A 12,722-nucleotide genomic window follows, 5' to 3' on the forward strand; every position below is an offset into this window, starting at 1 on the left:
AAGAGAGTGAGAGAGAGGGTGAGTGAGTGAGTGAGAGAGAGAGAGAGAGAGAGAGAGAGAGAGAGAGAGGGTGGGTGAGTGAGTGAGTGNGAGAGAGAGAGAGAGAGAGAGAGAAAAGATAAAATTTTGAAAGGTTAAAAAAATGAAAGAAACTTAGAAATGAGAAAAAAATCATTCCCAACTCAAAGGAAATGAACGAACATTTCCATTATCCGAACAGCTCACTTATCTTGTTCGTTCCCTAATCTGAAATCAGTTTGAGAGTGGACTCCCTTATCGCTTATCTAAAAGTAAACAAATCCAAGGTCGCGTTTCAATTAGAATAGTATCTTTATTTATAAACACGTCTCACGTATTAAGTTTTTTTTTATAAACATTTAAAAACATGGCATTTGCCGTATCAAGGATTTTATCCCGAGGTACTTGTATTTTCTTTTGCATTATTCTCTTTACCGTGTTAGACATATAAAAAGGCTAGTAATTGAGAATCAGAAGTCAACTTGATTATTCCCATAAAACTCCCAGAATCATCTGTTTTATTCAGTCCAACTTCAGAATTTCTTAAATATGTAACTTTATACATCTATNTTTGTTAAATAGGTAATTTTATATATCTATCTTGGAATTATTTAAATACATAAAACTCCCAGAATCATCTGTTTATTGCTTACAGAGCTGTTTGATAAGTCCTACCTTTCAATGCTTTATCCAGTCTTGTGGTTGGTATTTTAAAGTTTAAATCATTTCTCACTGAAGATGGCATGAAGCTGAGTTTAATTTTTTTTAAATTTTTTCTTCCTGTTTGATATGGTGACCTTTTTTTCACTTGCACTTAGACCTTGGCATTTTTAAATCCAATGCGAGATTCTTTATTTCAATCTACCCATTTGTTACACTTTCAGACTTTTATGGTGTGCTTATCCATAATAAGGGTTTTGATACGATGGGTTTAAATGCTGCATTTTTTTTTCCATGATCAGCTCTTCGATTTCATACATTCCATCCACGACCTGACAATAATTTTAGGTCTTGTACCTGATATCTGTGCACTTTTTGGTTCAATTCATTCTTAAGTATTTCCTACGGTCAGAGGTCAATTCAACTTGAAACATGTGCTGGTAGGGTTTCCATTAAATTTACGCTGGCATATATTACAATCACAATCGTGATAAATTATTTGCATTGCATGAAGCTAAAAATTTGTATCTTTTCCCAGGGCAACTCGTCTCCTCGCCTGGCCTTAAAAGATTGAGCACTTTATGTACTGATGGATTATCGGAGGTTCATGTCATGTTGCAAAAGACCTGCAGGAATTTTGCTGATGGAGAGCTCAAGCCGAATGCAGCCAAATTTGATAAGGAACATTTATACCCTAAAGATCAGGTAAAACATTTTTTTTTCTTCGTAAACTTACAGATTTTTAATTGTAACACTCCTGCAAAAATTAAAATCTTCATATGAAATTGTTTTATTGTTTATTATGTTATTATTATTCTTTTTTATAGATTAAAACGATGGGTGAATTAGGACTAATGGCATTAAATGTTCCGGAAAAATATGGTGGAAGTGGTTTAGATTATCTTGCTTATGCTATTGCAATGGAAGAAATTTCTAGGTATGTTATTGTAAGTGGGTGCTGGCACCCTATGTGCTTATCACTATGCAAGAGAACTTTCTGCTTACACGCTTAACTAGTTTTTGTGTTGAGGAAAACTGGGTTCAAAAATACAATAAACCAGAGAGATAGGGTTCAGAAACATTTAATTCCACACTGTACCATCTGAATAAGTCAAACAAGCAAGGCAAGTCAGCCACTAAAGCTGGGGATGAGCTTATTTATAAGAGGACTTACTCCAAATGATGCTTTCAAATACCAGCTTCCACATCCTTCAGCATTCTTCCAGGAGCTTCTTCCCACAGCTTCCTGGATTTGTCGGAATGGGTCGGTCCTTGCTGGCTGAGTCCTCTCACTGAGACCTTGGATCACCAGGGTAAGGGAGGATAGGAAAAGCAAAAACTGTTAGTGCAGATGGTCAGCTTCCTTCTTGCGATGGTTGGTCATGACCTGGGCAGCCTCACAATAACTTGCACCCTCAGAAGTTTACATTACGCAGCCCCTTGGTATCCGTTGCCAACCCAGCTGGCATGACCCCAAATTTCAGGCAGGGCTATTCGTCTGCCACATTTCTACAACTTCTTGGTTTATCCTGGAAAATGTCTCCTTGCTCTCTGGACGACCAGTTAGATTTACTTCCTTATTTCCAACATATGTTTGAAATTCCTTACAACTTATACTAAGACAGGACTGGCTTACACAATTAAATTTGAAGTTAAGAATAATTACATTTGGTAAATACCTTTGCCATATGCTAATTCTTTATCTTGAAAACACTAAAATGATTATTATGCTGTTATATTCAGTGAAAAAATTGAAAATGACAAATGTTAAAATTATAAATCCACTGCAGTAGGTTGTATCTGCCAGATTTTTTTAATCAAATTTGTTACTACTACTCAGGGAGTGTATTAAAATAAATAAAAAATTTTGTTGACCGCTGTTTAGGGGATGTGCTTCTGCTGGAGTTATAATGAGTGTTAATAATTCACTTTATTTAGGCCCAATTTTGGCCTTTGGCAGTGAAAAACAGAAAGAGGAATTCATTAGCCCATTTGTTGATGGGACTAAAGTAGGTTGCTTCGCCCTCAGTGAACCAGGTATATGAGAATTATGTATTGAATTTTTTTGCGCCGCCTTAAAATGTTAATTATATTTATTTTTGTTTTAAGGCAATGGTAGTGATGCAGGTGCAGCTTCCACCAATGCAAAACGCAATGGAAACGCTTGGATCCTTAACGGGACAAAATCATGGATAACGAACGGTTATGAATCAGAAGCGACAATTGTATTTGCAACAACTGATAAGTCAAAAAAACACAAGGGAATAAGTGCATTTCTAACGAAAAAGCCAGTTGATGGTAAAGTTGTATTTTTGAGTAACATAGTTTTTCCAGGGTATATCAGTCACGAAGAATTTTATTTGGACGACACAAGCCAAAAAATTTAATTAAAATATTTTAAGTTTTTATGTAAAAAATGGTGTAATGAAGAAACTAATGACACAGCTCGTGAACTGTCATTTTTCTTTCTTACGAAATATGTATGTTTGAAGTTTATAAAACTTCTTTTCTTCATTATTGAAAAATTTCTTTTTTGTAGGCCTTATTTTGTCTGACGGGTTCCTTAATGAACAAACAGGCAGCCATGTTGGCAATACACTGTTTTCTTTTAATTTTTTTTCCAACGTTTTTTTTGAAATAATAAAAAAAATGTTTTTGCAATGTTAAGAAATAAAATGTAAAACTTTAAAATGGCACAGGATTTCCAGAATGTCGCAAAATTGTGATTTTTTTTAACACCTTACAAATAGAGCCTACCAAAAAGAAATTTTTCATTTATAAAACTATTGTAATATTAAAAGTAAGTGTAGAGATTTATTGTTAAAGCCTGCAGGATGATGAACCTGTAGTTTGGACATTTTGGTCAGCCTATTCTTGCTGTTTTAGTGTATCAGACCAAAAATGATAGGAAACAACCTAACATGAAATATTAATAAAAATATTTGATGTTAGTAATTGCTTATTGCTGTCCCATCTAGGCTCAATAGTTTTGGCTTTATCTTATATGAGTAGGGGGTTCAATTCGTTTTTCAGTCCACTTTTAACTTTTCTTTCAACATACAATAGACTAATTACTGCTTTAAATAACCTCAAATATGCACATGCATGCATGCATACAGAGTTGAGCCTATCACGTCTCACAGCTTGCCAGCAATTCACAGCTTTTTGTAATTTACAATAAATTACCTGCAGGTCTCAAGACCTTATCCATGCACTGAGGTTGGACTCCAGGAACTATCAATAACTAGGTGATTTCAGCCTCCAACACAGTCAGTTCCTAAATCCAAACCCATTCACACTCTCACCACTCGTAAATGTATCCTTACTTACATCACTCACTCATGGTATGAGTGAATAGTTGATATTCCTCCATCACTCTCTACACATATTATACAACCAATCTCATTGAGGGTCAATGGGGTACTCAATTTCGCCATCGGCCAGCCCTCTCACACTACACGTTCATGCTAATAAATACATTCAGTCTCAATATGCACAACGAAAAACAATATGAGATACCTATAAAGTATTGTTTACTTTACCATGTATAACCATGTATAACTGTTTCCTATAAAAATCAGAACAGGATACCCAAGTATCGGGTTGTCCGGAAAATAATGCAGGATTTTAAGTTTTCATTAAAAAAAATCTATATAAAATATTCTGTTTACGTTTACAGGATTACTCATTTGTNTTTTTTTTTGTTTAATACCAAAATCCTGCATTATTTTCCGGACAACCCAATACTTGCTGCTGAGCTCAAGCAGGATTCTCATATCAAGTCGCATTCCTACACACTCTCTATATGGATCCAAGGAGTGGCATCTTCCAATTAAATGGGACATATCAAGCACCCTTTCTCTACATATCAACATATACGCAGGCTTTGGTCGACCTTGCATGGCCTATCCTTAATTGGTTAAGGATGACCTTCCTCCAATGAGTCAGATCTTCTGAGGGTCACCCATGGAAGGTGCTCTTGATACATGGGACCTTCTCTGTTGATCCTTATCCTGCCGATGTTTTTTTAATGCATTTTTAGGTGTCAGAGGGGCCATATTACTGTCGTTAAGTTCACAGGTTGGGATGTTCCAGCATTTCGTTACCCTCCAGACCTATATGTCTGAGCTAAAGCTGCGTATGTTCGCGAACCAGGTTCATCTTTAGTGAGTATGCTAATGCGAGATTACATTATTTACATTCGAGATTGTTCCAATGGCTGTCAGTTTTTGGGTGAACTCAAAGCGGAGCACAGGATGTTCATGGATGGCAGGAGCGACCATGTTTGCGGCCTCGTCTCCACATGAAGTGGTTACAGGATCATGGAGCGCTACTGGTTCATGAACGTAGTACACAGCTTAAGACACTTCAGTTCATGGAGGGGGGGTTGACAAGATGGTCCTGAGGGAGTCTATGTAGACATTAATTTTTATTTTTCTTGGATACCAGGGACTGGAGGAGTTCCCTCCTGAGCACTGCAGCTGAGCTGTACAGCTTATTGTACTTTATCCATGACTCCATATTTTGGGGGAGGGCTCGCAACACAAATGTGAACTTGAGCCCCCGTTGTACCGGTGTTCTTCCATCGAAGAAACTCATTTTTGAAGGGGGTTTGGACCAAATTCAGGGTTGCTGAGATCCGATTCCGCCCCTTCCATTGATGAGTGTCGTGTCAATTTCTTTCAATTGCGGCCACCGTTTCCCTTAGGCATCAGAAAAAGTCCAAAGGCGACAATGGGGATCGAACCCACGACTGCGGGATCTACTAGCCGAGAGTCTGACGCCTTAACCACTCGGCTACCGCGGCCCCCCTGACATTAAATATACTAAAAGATTTTTTTTTTTAATTCTAAGGTATTATCTCTATTTAAATTTATTATATTCTGTTTTATTTTAGGTTTGTCTCTTGGTAAAAAAGAAGATAAACTTGGCATCAGAGGTTCATCCACATGTAATCTAATTTTTGAAGATTGTGAATTACCTGAAGATAGTGTAGTAGGAAGTGAAGGCATGGGTTTCAAAATTGCTATGATGACATTGGGTAAAATAGTGTATTATTGATTAACAATTATCTTAACTTTAAATTACATATAAATCATGTTGCTATGTTGCCAGTAAGAAATTAAAAAATTAATTGATACTGCAAGTTTAAGGCAAAATATTATCTTAGCGAAATCATATTATTTTAATAAAAAAAAGATTCAGTTTGAGCATTTTATTTTTAAGATTCTGGACGAATCGGTATCGCTAGCCAGGCTTTAGGCATTGCTCAGGCTTCGTTAGATTGTGCAGTTGAATATTCCATGAAGAGAAATGCTTTTGGAGCACCGATTGCAAAGTTGCAAGCTATCCAGGTACTTTGATACTTTTATAAGTTTTTGTCTAGTTAGGCAATTTATTTTTGATATAATTGGCAATATACATTTTTTTTGTGTGTATGTGTGCGTGTGTGAAGTTACTATTTTGTTGTTTCTCCCTTCAACATGAGCCCTCATCTCCACTGAGTTACTAATAACATAGATTGCAGCTACGGTTAAGAAGAAGTAACAAAATCTATACAGAAGTTGTTTTTTCTAAATTGGCCCATCATGATATGACGTGTGTGCAATCGGTTAATTACTGATTAATTGATTCTTTAATTAATTCTTTTTTTTCTGATTGTTGATTCTATGTTTTTTTAAACGTAGCTTTTGCTTTAGCTTGCCTGTCTAGTCTAGAATTTCTTTGTAATGTAATGTAACATGAATATTGTAGTTGTTTTAATATTTTTGTATGATTTTTCTTTTTTAATCACATTATGATTTTTCTTAGCAAAAAATTGCGGATATATCTTTGAAAATTGAGTCTGCACGACTGTTGACGTGGAGGGCAGCTCAGCTAAAGGACAAAGGGCTAAAATACACAAAGGTGCTTTTTTTATGTTTTACTTTAATATTCTAATACTCAACTTTTACATTATTTTACTATTGTCATGTATCTGGCATTTTGTGTTTGAAAAGTTCTTTCACTATGCCAAAATTTTGCGAACCAATTGGCCAGAATAATTAATTATGTCTTGACTAGCGAGTCAAAGATGGTAAATTTTTATCTCTGATTTTGTTACATATTTTTGCTAATAGTTTTTGTAATTGTTTAAAAAAATTATGTAAACAAAATAATAAAAACTAAGAGCAAAGCCTACATATTGTGCTGTAAGTACAGAAAGGTACCTTGATGTGTGTAGGGGCTAGGGCAGCACTGTTCAATTTCCACCAAATTCAATTGCAAAAAAATGCTTGCTCTTTAAATATAATTAAGATGCTTTATAAAAAATTGTGTTAGGGTGGGTGATGATTTTGTCACTTTTCACTTTTTTGTGTGGATAATGCTGCACTAATATAGTTGCAGAAATAAAACGGTGGTTTATATTGTCAAAAACTGCTTTAAGAACAAAAAGACAGTAGAGCTTTCCACACTTTTACAAAAATTGTAACCTAATGTGGTGAATTGTTTTCAAAGGCACATCATCAAAAACCTGCCTATTATTCATCTAATACATTTTTTTCATATACAAAGCTTCAGCAGAGAAGTAGATCAGTAAATATTTTAGCTACACAATTCAAGAAATTCCTCTGTAATTAGAGTAATTAATTGTATGTTGCCATGTATGAAAAGTAGGAAATGAGGGAATGACTGAAACCAAGATGAATTAACATAAATGAAATTGAAATGCGATAAAAATTAGCTCTAAACAATTCTGGGAAATACTTAAAAAATTTAAAAATAACCTGGTCACTTCCAGACCCTTTGTTACATTTTAAACTATTCAGAATTCTCATTGTCAAGAGTGAAAGGAGAGATAAGAAAACTAGATGTGAGAAAAGGCTTAGCCTATAAAACAAGAGAAATCTACAGAAGGGTTAGATTGGATTAGGTTAGAAAAGGAGACTTCACTACTTGGGCACATCAACCAGTATGGGTCTATTGTGCATCTCCAATGTTGTCTAGAGCTTCTCATGCAGCTTAAGGCTTTTTACCAGATCCCAAAGCTTTTTCAAGGACTCCCTTATCCTTCGTCCTGGCTTTTCCTCTCCTAAGAGTTTATTTTGGCTTACATCAGCCTTTGCACCAACAGGTTCTGTTGTCTCTTTTACTTCCTGACAATATGTGCACAGGCTTTCTGCACCCTGAGTACATATGCCTTTGGAGTATGCAGTGACCAATTAGCAGTTCAACTATTGTTCTAGTCCTAGATTTAATAGTGCTGTTAGTTTTTGCGATGGTTCTTTGATGAGCCTCCAACCTGGGCTACATTCCCATTGAGCAGAGGACTCTTAACCCATTGTCAGATAAAATGGTTTGGCCACATTGGTTTGGAATGCCGCAAAAGCATTCTTGGCTGATAGGTGTCCTCATTCAACTTTATTTAGCCAGTTTAACTGGATTAGGTATGCAACTGTGGCAATCCCAGTGATTCCACTGTTAAAATATGGCAATTATGCCTTGCCTCCATAATTTGCATGCCAATCTTAGTAATTTTTTAAATTGATTTTATATCTTCTTTTACAAAGGAAGCAACTTTTCTTGAACTAACCTTGCTTGTTTTGCAGGTACCAACAATTTTCAGTACCACCTCTTCAAATTCATTTTTTTTTATTTGACCTAATTATAATTAATCCATTTGTTTTTTAGTTGGTCTTATTTAACCAAAGCAATGATTTAAATTTAATTATAATGTTTATGAAAAATTATTGTCATGAGTGGGACTTAAACCAACGACCTTTGACTCAATACATTGGCAAAAAGAGGGAAATTTGAAAAAGTTGTAGGTTCAGATGATGAGTTAGTGTCCCGGGGTACCAAAGTCACAATAGCTCAAGTGGTTAGAGTGGCTGTGGCTGAAAGGCTAATGCCAAAAAAAAGTGGTTAGAGCAGCGCCATATTGGGCAAAAGGTCATTGGTTTGAGTCCCACTTGTGACACTAATTTTTCATCTTATTCACACTTTACATAAAAATTTGAAACAAATTTAAACTGATTATAATTTTTTTTCAATAAAACACTTTAAAAGTTTTATATTGTTTTTATTAATAATACAGGAAGCTGCAATGGCAAAACTGGCAGCCTCAGAAGCTGCAACGTTCGCTTCTCATCAGTGTATTCAGGTTGGTACACGTTTTTCAGTTTATATTTGTAAATCTTATTTATATTTGAATATTTTCTTTCAGGTTTTAGGAGGAATGGGTTATGTAAGTGAAATGCCTGCTGAGAGACACTACAGAGATGCTCGCATCACTGAAATTTACGAGGGAACTTCCGAAATCCAACGTTTAGTAATTGCAGGAAACGTGTTGAAAGAATATGGATTCTAAATTACTCAACTTAAATTTTTTATTTATCCATCCTGTTATAGCAAATCTCTCTTAAATCGTTTTGTAATTTTTGCACTAGTATTATGTTAATGCACGTATGTTTAATTAAAAAACCTCTCAAAGACTGAAAGATATGTGATTTAATGTTCAAGGTTTAAACAATATATTTTTAATATTTTAATGCATACATTATTATTACCTGTATGGATCTGATTAACCTATGAAATTCAATAAAGTAAATAAGAAAAACAAAAATTTCTCAGCAAGAATTAAGGAAAATAATAGGCCCTTGTGCTGGCCAATACTCATTTAATTATCACCTTAAAAAAATAAAATAAAATAAAAATATAAAAAAATCAGAGCATGCCCAGACTGCAAAATGTGGCTTGGAAAATATACAGCCACTTTGTAATGGTGATACTGACTCTTACCATGTTGAATGCAGGCACATGAAATGCTATTGACCCTCTTGGGTAGCATTTTTTTTTTTAAGTTTTATTTTCATAAATGACCTTAATTCCTGAGGTGCCATGAGACCCCCAGCATACCTCATCCTCAGTCCTCAATGAATAATGAGTTTTTTTTTCGTATCCTTAGCGTATAAATGAACAAAACTGATCTTTGGTCATCTCAAGTACAAACGTACCAATTTTTCAAAAAGTGGCATGTGGGATAGGTTTTTATTAAATGTTCCTGGTGCCAAGTGGTCCAAAGGTTGTAGGGATTGCAGTCACATGACAGGAACAGCATATGTTAATCTTATATAAAATAATGCTATATAAACAGTACTAGCTGTATTAATTGCAAAAAAAAAGGATCTGGAGGCCTTTAAATCAAAATAGCAAAAAAAAAAAAATATGTGCTCAAAGAAATCAAATCTTTATTTGCCATAATTTTTCATATTTATTAATACAAGGTCTGTTTCAGTTAAGGGGTTGAGGCCTGTATCTTCAATAATAAGATTTAAATATTCTTTTACATCATATAGCGGGTTTTTCACTAGCCATTTATAAATTACATTATTTATAGGTTAACCTTTCATAGGTTAACTTTAACGATTTTAGGTAAATGATTTCAGGTGAAGTGATTTCACGAATAGTCTAACCTCTCATAACCATTGAACACAAATGATTTCTTACATATTGGCTTAACTAGACTTGAGGCATTTCTGGTATTATAATTGTGTACATCTCTAAAAGTTACATTATTTTTTACAAATTTTAGATTAAAATAAATGTACAAATATATATTCAATATATTATATTCCATAAATAAACTTTTACGGTGTTCAGTTTTTGGTTTTCCCAGTATTATTCTAAAGAATCTTTTTTGCACCAATAAAATTTCATATACAAACACAAGAGTAGACCATAGGACATTATGCCTTGGAAAAGAGAAAAACAGTTTTTAGGACATACAGTGATTTGTTAATTAGTTTTAACATCACAAAACAGAAAGAGGAAAGCGTGCTTGTGGTGTGAGGTATGCACTCGCCACATTTAGCTCCTGTCAAACCACAGACCCAATAGTTTGCAATAAGTTTCACTTTTATTATTATTTTTTAATACAAAGAGGACTTCCTGGCTCTTATCTGGATTTACATGCCTGGAATTTGAGTTGAACCATACAAAGAAAAAAATATATAATAATAATAATAGAACATGGAGTGGAGGCACAAGTCAAAGAACAAAATTGTCTCACCACTAAGGTCTTGTGTGGAGAGGAGCTGGTCTGGGTGTCTGATTTTTGCCTGGTCTTTGTGGTGTCCGGTTGGCTGTGGGGGTGCGCCCGCTCTTGATGTCCCTGCCCCTCCTGGCTTATCGCTCTCGGTTTTCTTCTCTCATTGATTAATTCATCATCAAGGCATTTTTGCAATTAAATAAATTTAAAAAAAAATTCTCTTCACCCTGCACCATCAATTTTCCAAGCTGGTATACATGCAATAGGACTCTACACAAGAGGTTCTGGCAATAGCCGCTAGCTGGCCAGAAGAAAAAAAATATCGAAAGGCATACAAGGATTTTAAAAATAGATAGGAAATTAAAAAATTGAAAACGGATATTTTTATTGACTCACCCAATATATTTTTTTTTAATTTAAGGAGTAGGAACTATGCAAATAAATATTTATTACAATTTTTTTATAGTTATAACAATTTAACATAAATAAAATTTAAGAATGATATAAAACAAATGCTTGGTATTAAACAGATAAAAATTAATCAGTGCATTTTATTAGTTATTTATTTTTATTTATTCATTTTTTTTTTTTTACAATTGGTGTCTAATGCCTAAATGCACAGGCATCGTTTTATTATTACAGCCATTTTCACTTTTAAATTCATTAAGGGTACTAGCACGATTGCACTTCTCCGACATTTAATTGTATTTTTTATTGAAATTCATCATAATAAACTTGAATTGCCTAAAAGTTCTTTAGAAATTTGTATCACAATGTGTATTTTGTGTTTAATCTGTTTTTACAATGAAGGAATCTGTGAATGAGTCACAGCCAAGCCAATGCAAAATCTTAAAACAGCATTTATAAGCTCTTGGATATCTTGTAACAAATAATATTGAAATAGTTTTGTTTTAATCATTAAATTCGAAAGTTTTTTAAAAACAAAATGACAATATCCAACTTTTACTTAAACTAATTACATACTTTTTTAGTTATGGAGTGACTGATAATCATAACAAGTGTACTATGATTTGACTTTAATCTAGGTTAATATGTATAATATCAATAATAACTATGGTAATAATACATTTTAAACACTTAAAATGTTAAATATAATAATAATAATATGTAAAATTATTAACACAATTTATAATTTTTAATAAACAATTTAATATATATATTTAAAAATTGTTACTTATAGGTAAACAAAAACATCACAATAATAAATATTTTAAAAAAAGATCATTTTTACCTCATGTATTAAATAGAAATAATAGATTTTTTTTATTCCTTATACATTAGTTAATCCTTCTTATACATTAGTTAATTATGAAGATTCAATAATAAACATGTACTCAATGTAAATAAATGCCTCTCTTAAAAGAGTTAAATAATATACAAGATATAAATGGTTCTACTCACGACTTCAACAAATTATGAAACAACAGGTCACTAAACACACGTTTAATATGATGGAAAACTTAAAATAGCAAAAAATATCATCTGATCCTGTAAAACTGAACTATAATAGAAAAATTGTTTATATTCAACCAATAATTCAATCAACAAGTAGAAAGCCTATGTTATTTAATACAATACAAAATGGCACTGATATATACAATTCATAGTATATAATATTTTAATTGTAATTCAATATAGTCTTTAAGCAGGTGCTTGGAATTTATTGCTAAAATCAAATGGGCACCTTTTATAACATAAATGCAAATATTAGTTTGTTCAAATTAAAGATAAATAGTAAGTAAATAGGATTTATTTATTTCTTTAACAAGAAAATAAAAATAATCAAATCCAAATTCAATTTTCCTAAAAGTAAAAACACTTGTTAAACTATTTAAATTTGATCTAGCATCAGGGGTACGATTATAACAATTTTTTATAAAATATATTTAATTTTAAAAAATCAACAATTGATTGTAAATAACCAAAGACAAAATAATATAAAATCATTAATTTAATAATAAATTTAATAATAATAATAAATTTCCTAGATAAC

At 33.1% G+C, this 12,722-nt stretch overlaps 1 protein-coding gene across 2 annotated transcripts; it reads left to right on the plus strand.

The window, feature by feature from the left end:
- Window positions 1-308: 308 nt before the first annotated feature.
- LOC106665378 (short-chain specific acyl-CoA dehydrogenase, mitochondrial) lies at window positions 309-9,215 on the plus strand. 2 transcript variants are annotated; one of them, XM_014391762.2, is made up of 10 exons: window positions 309-419; window positions 1,217-1,383; window positions 1,506-1,615; window positions 2,564-2,715; window positions 2,788-2,976; window positions 5,576-5,719; window positions 5,905-6,032; window positions 6,490-6,585; window positions 8,756-8,821; window positions 8,885-9,215. In XM_014391762.2, exons 1-10 carry the CDS (start codon window positions 386-388, stop codon window positions 9,026-9,028), a joined length of 1,230 nt encoding a protein of 409 aa, XP_014247248.1. In that variant the 5' UTR covers window positions 309-385; the 3' UTR covers window positions 9,029-9,215. The 2 variants fall into 2 exon arrangements, with proteins under 2 accessions (XP_014247248.1, XP_024082696.1); XM_024226928.1 differs by lacking the exon at window positions 309-419 and adding an exon at window positions 997-1,118.
- The last annotated feature ends 3,507 nt before the right edge of the window (window positions 9,216-12,722 follow it).

Source organism: Cimex lectularius, unplaced genomic scaffold (assembly GCF_000648675.2).
Source record: "Cimex lectularius strain Harlan isolate CLEC.00 unplaced genomic scaffold, Clec_2.1 scaffold9, whole genome shotgun sequence".
NCBI lineage: Eukaryota > Metazoa > Arthropoda > Insecta > Hemiptera > Cimicidae > Cimex > Cimex lectularius.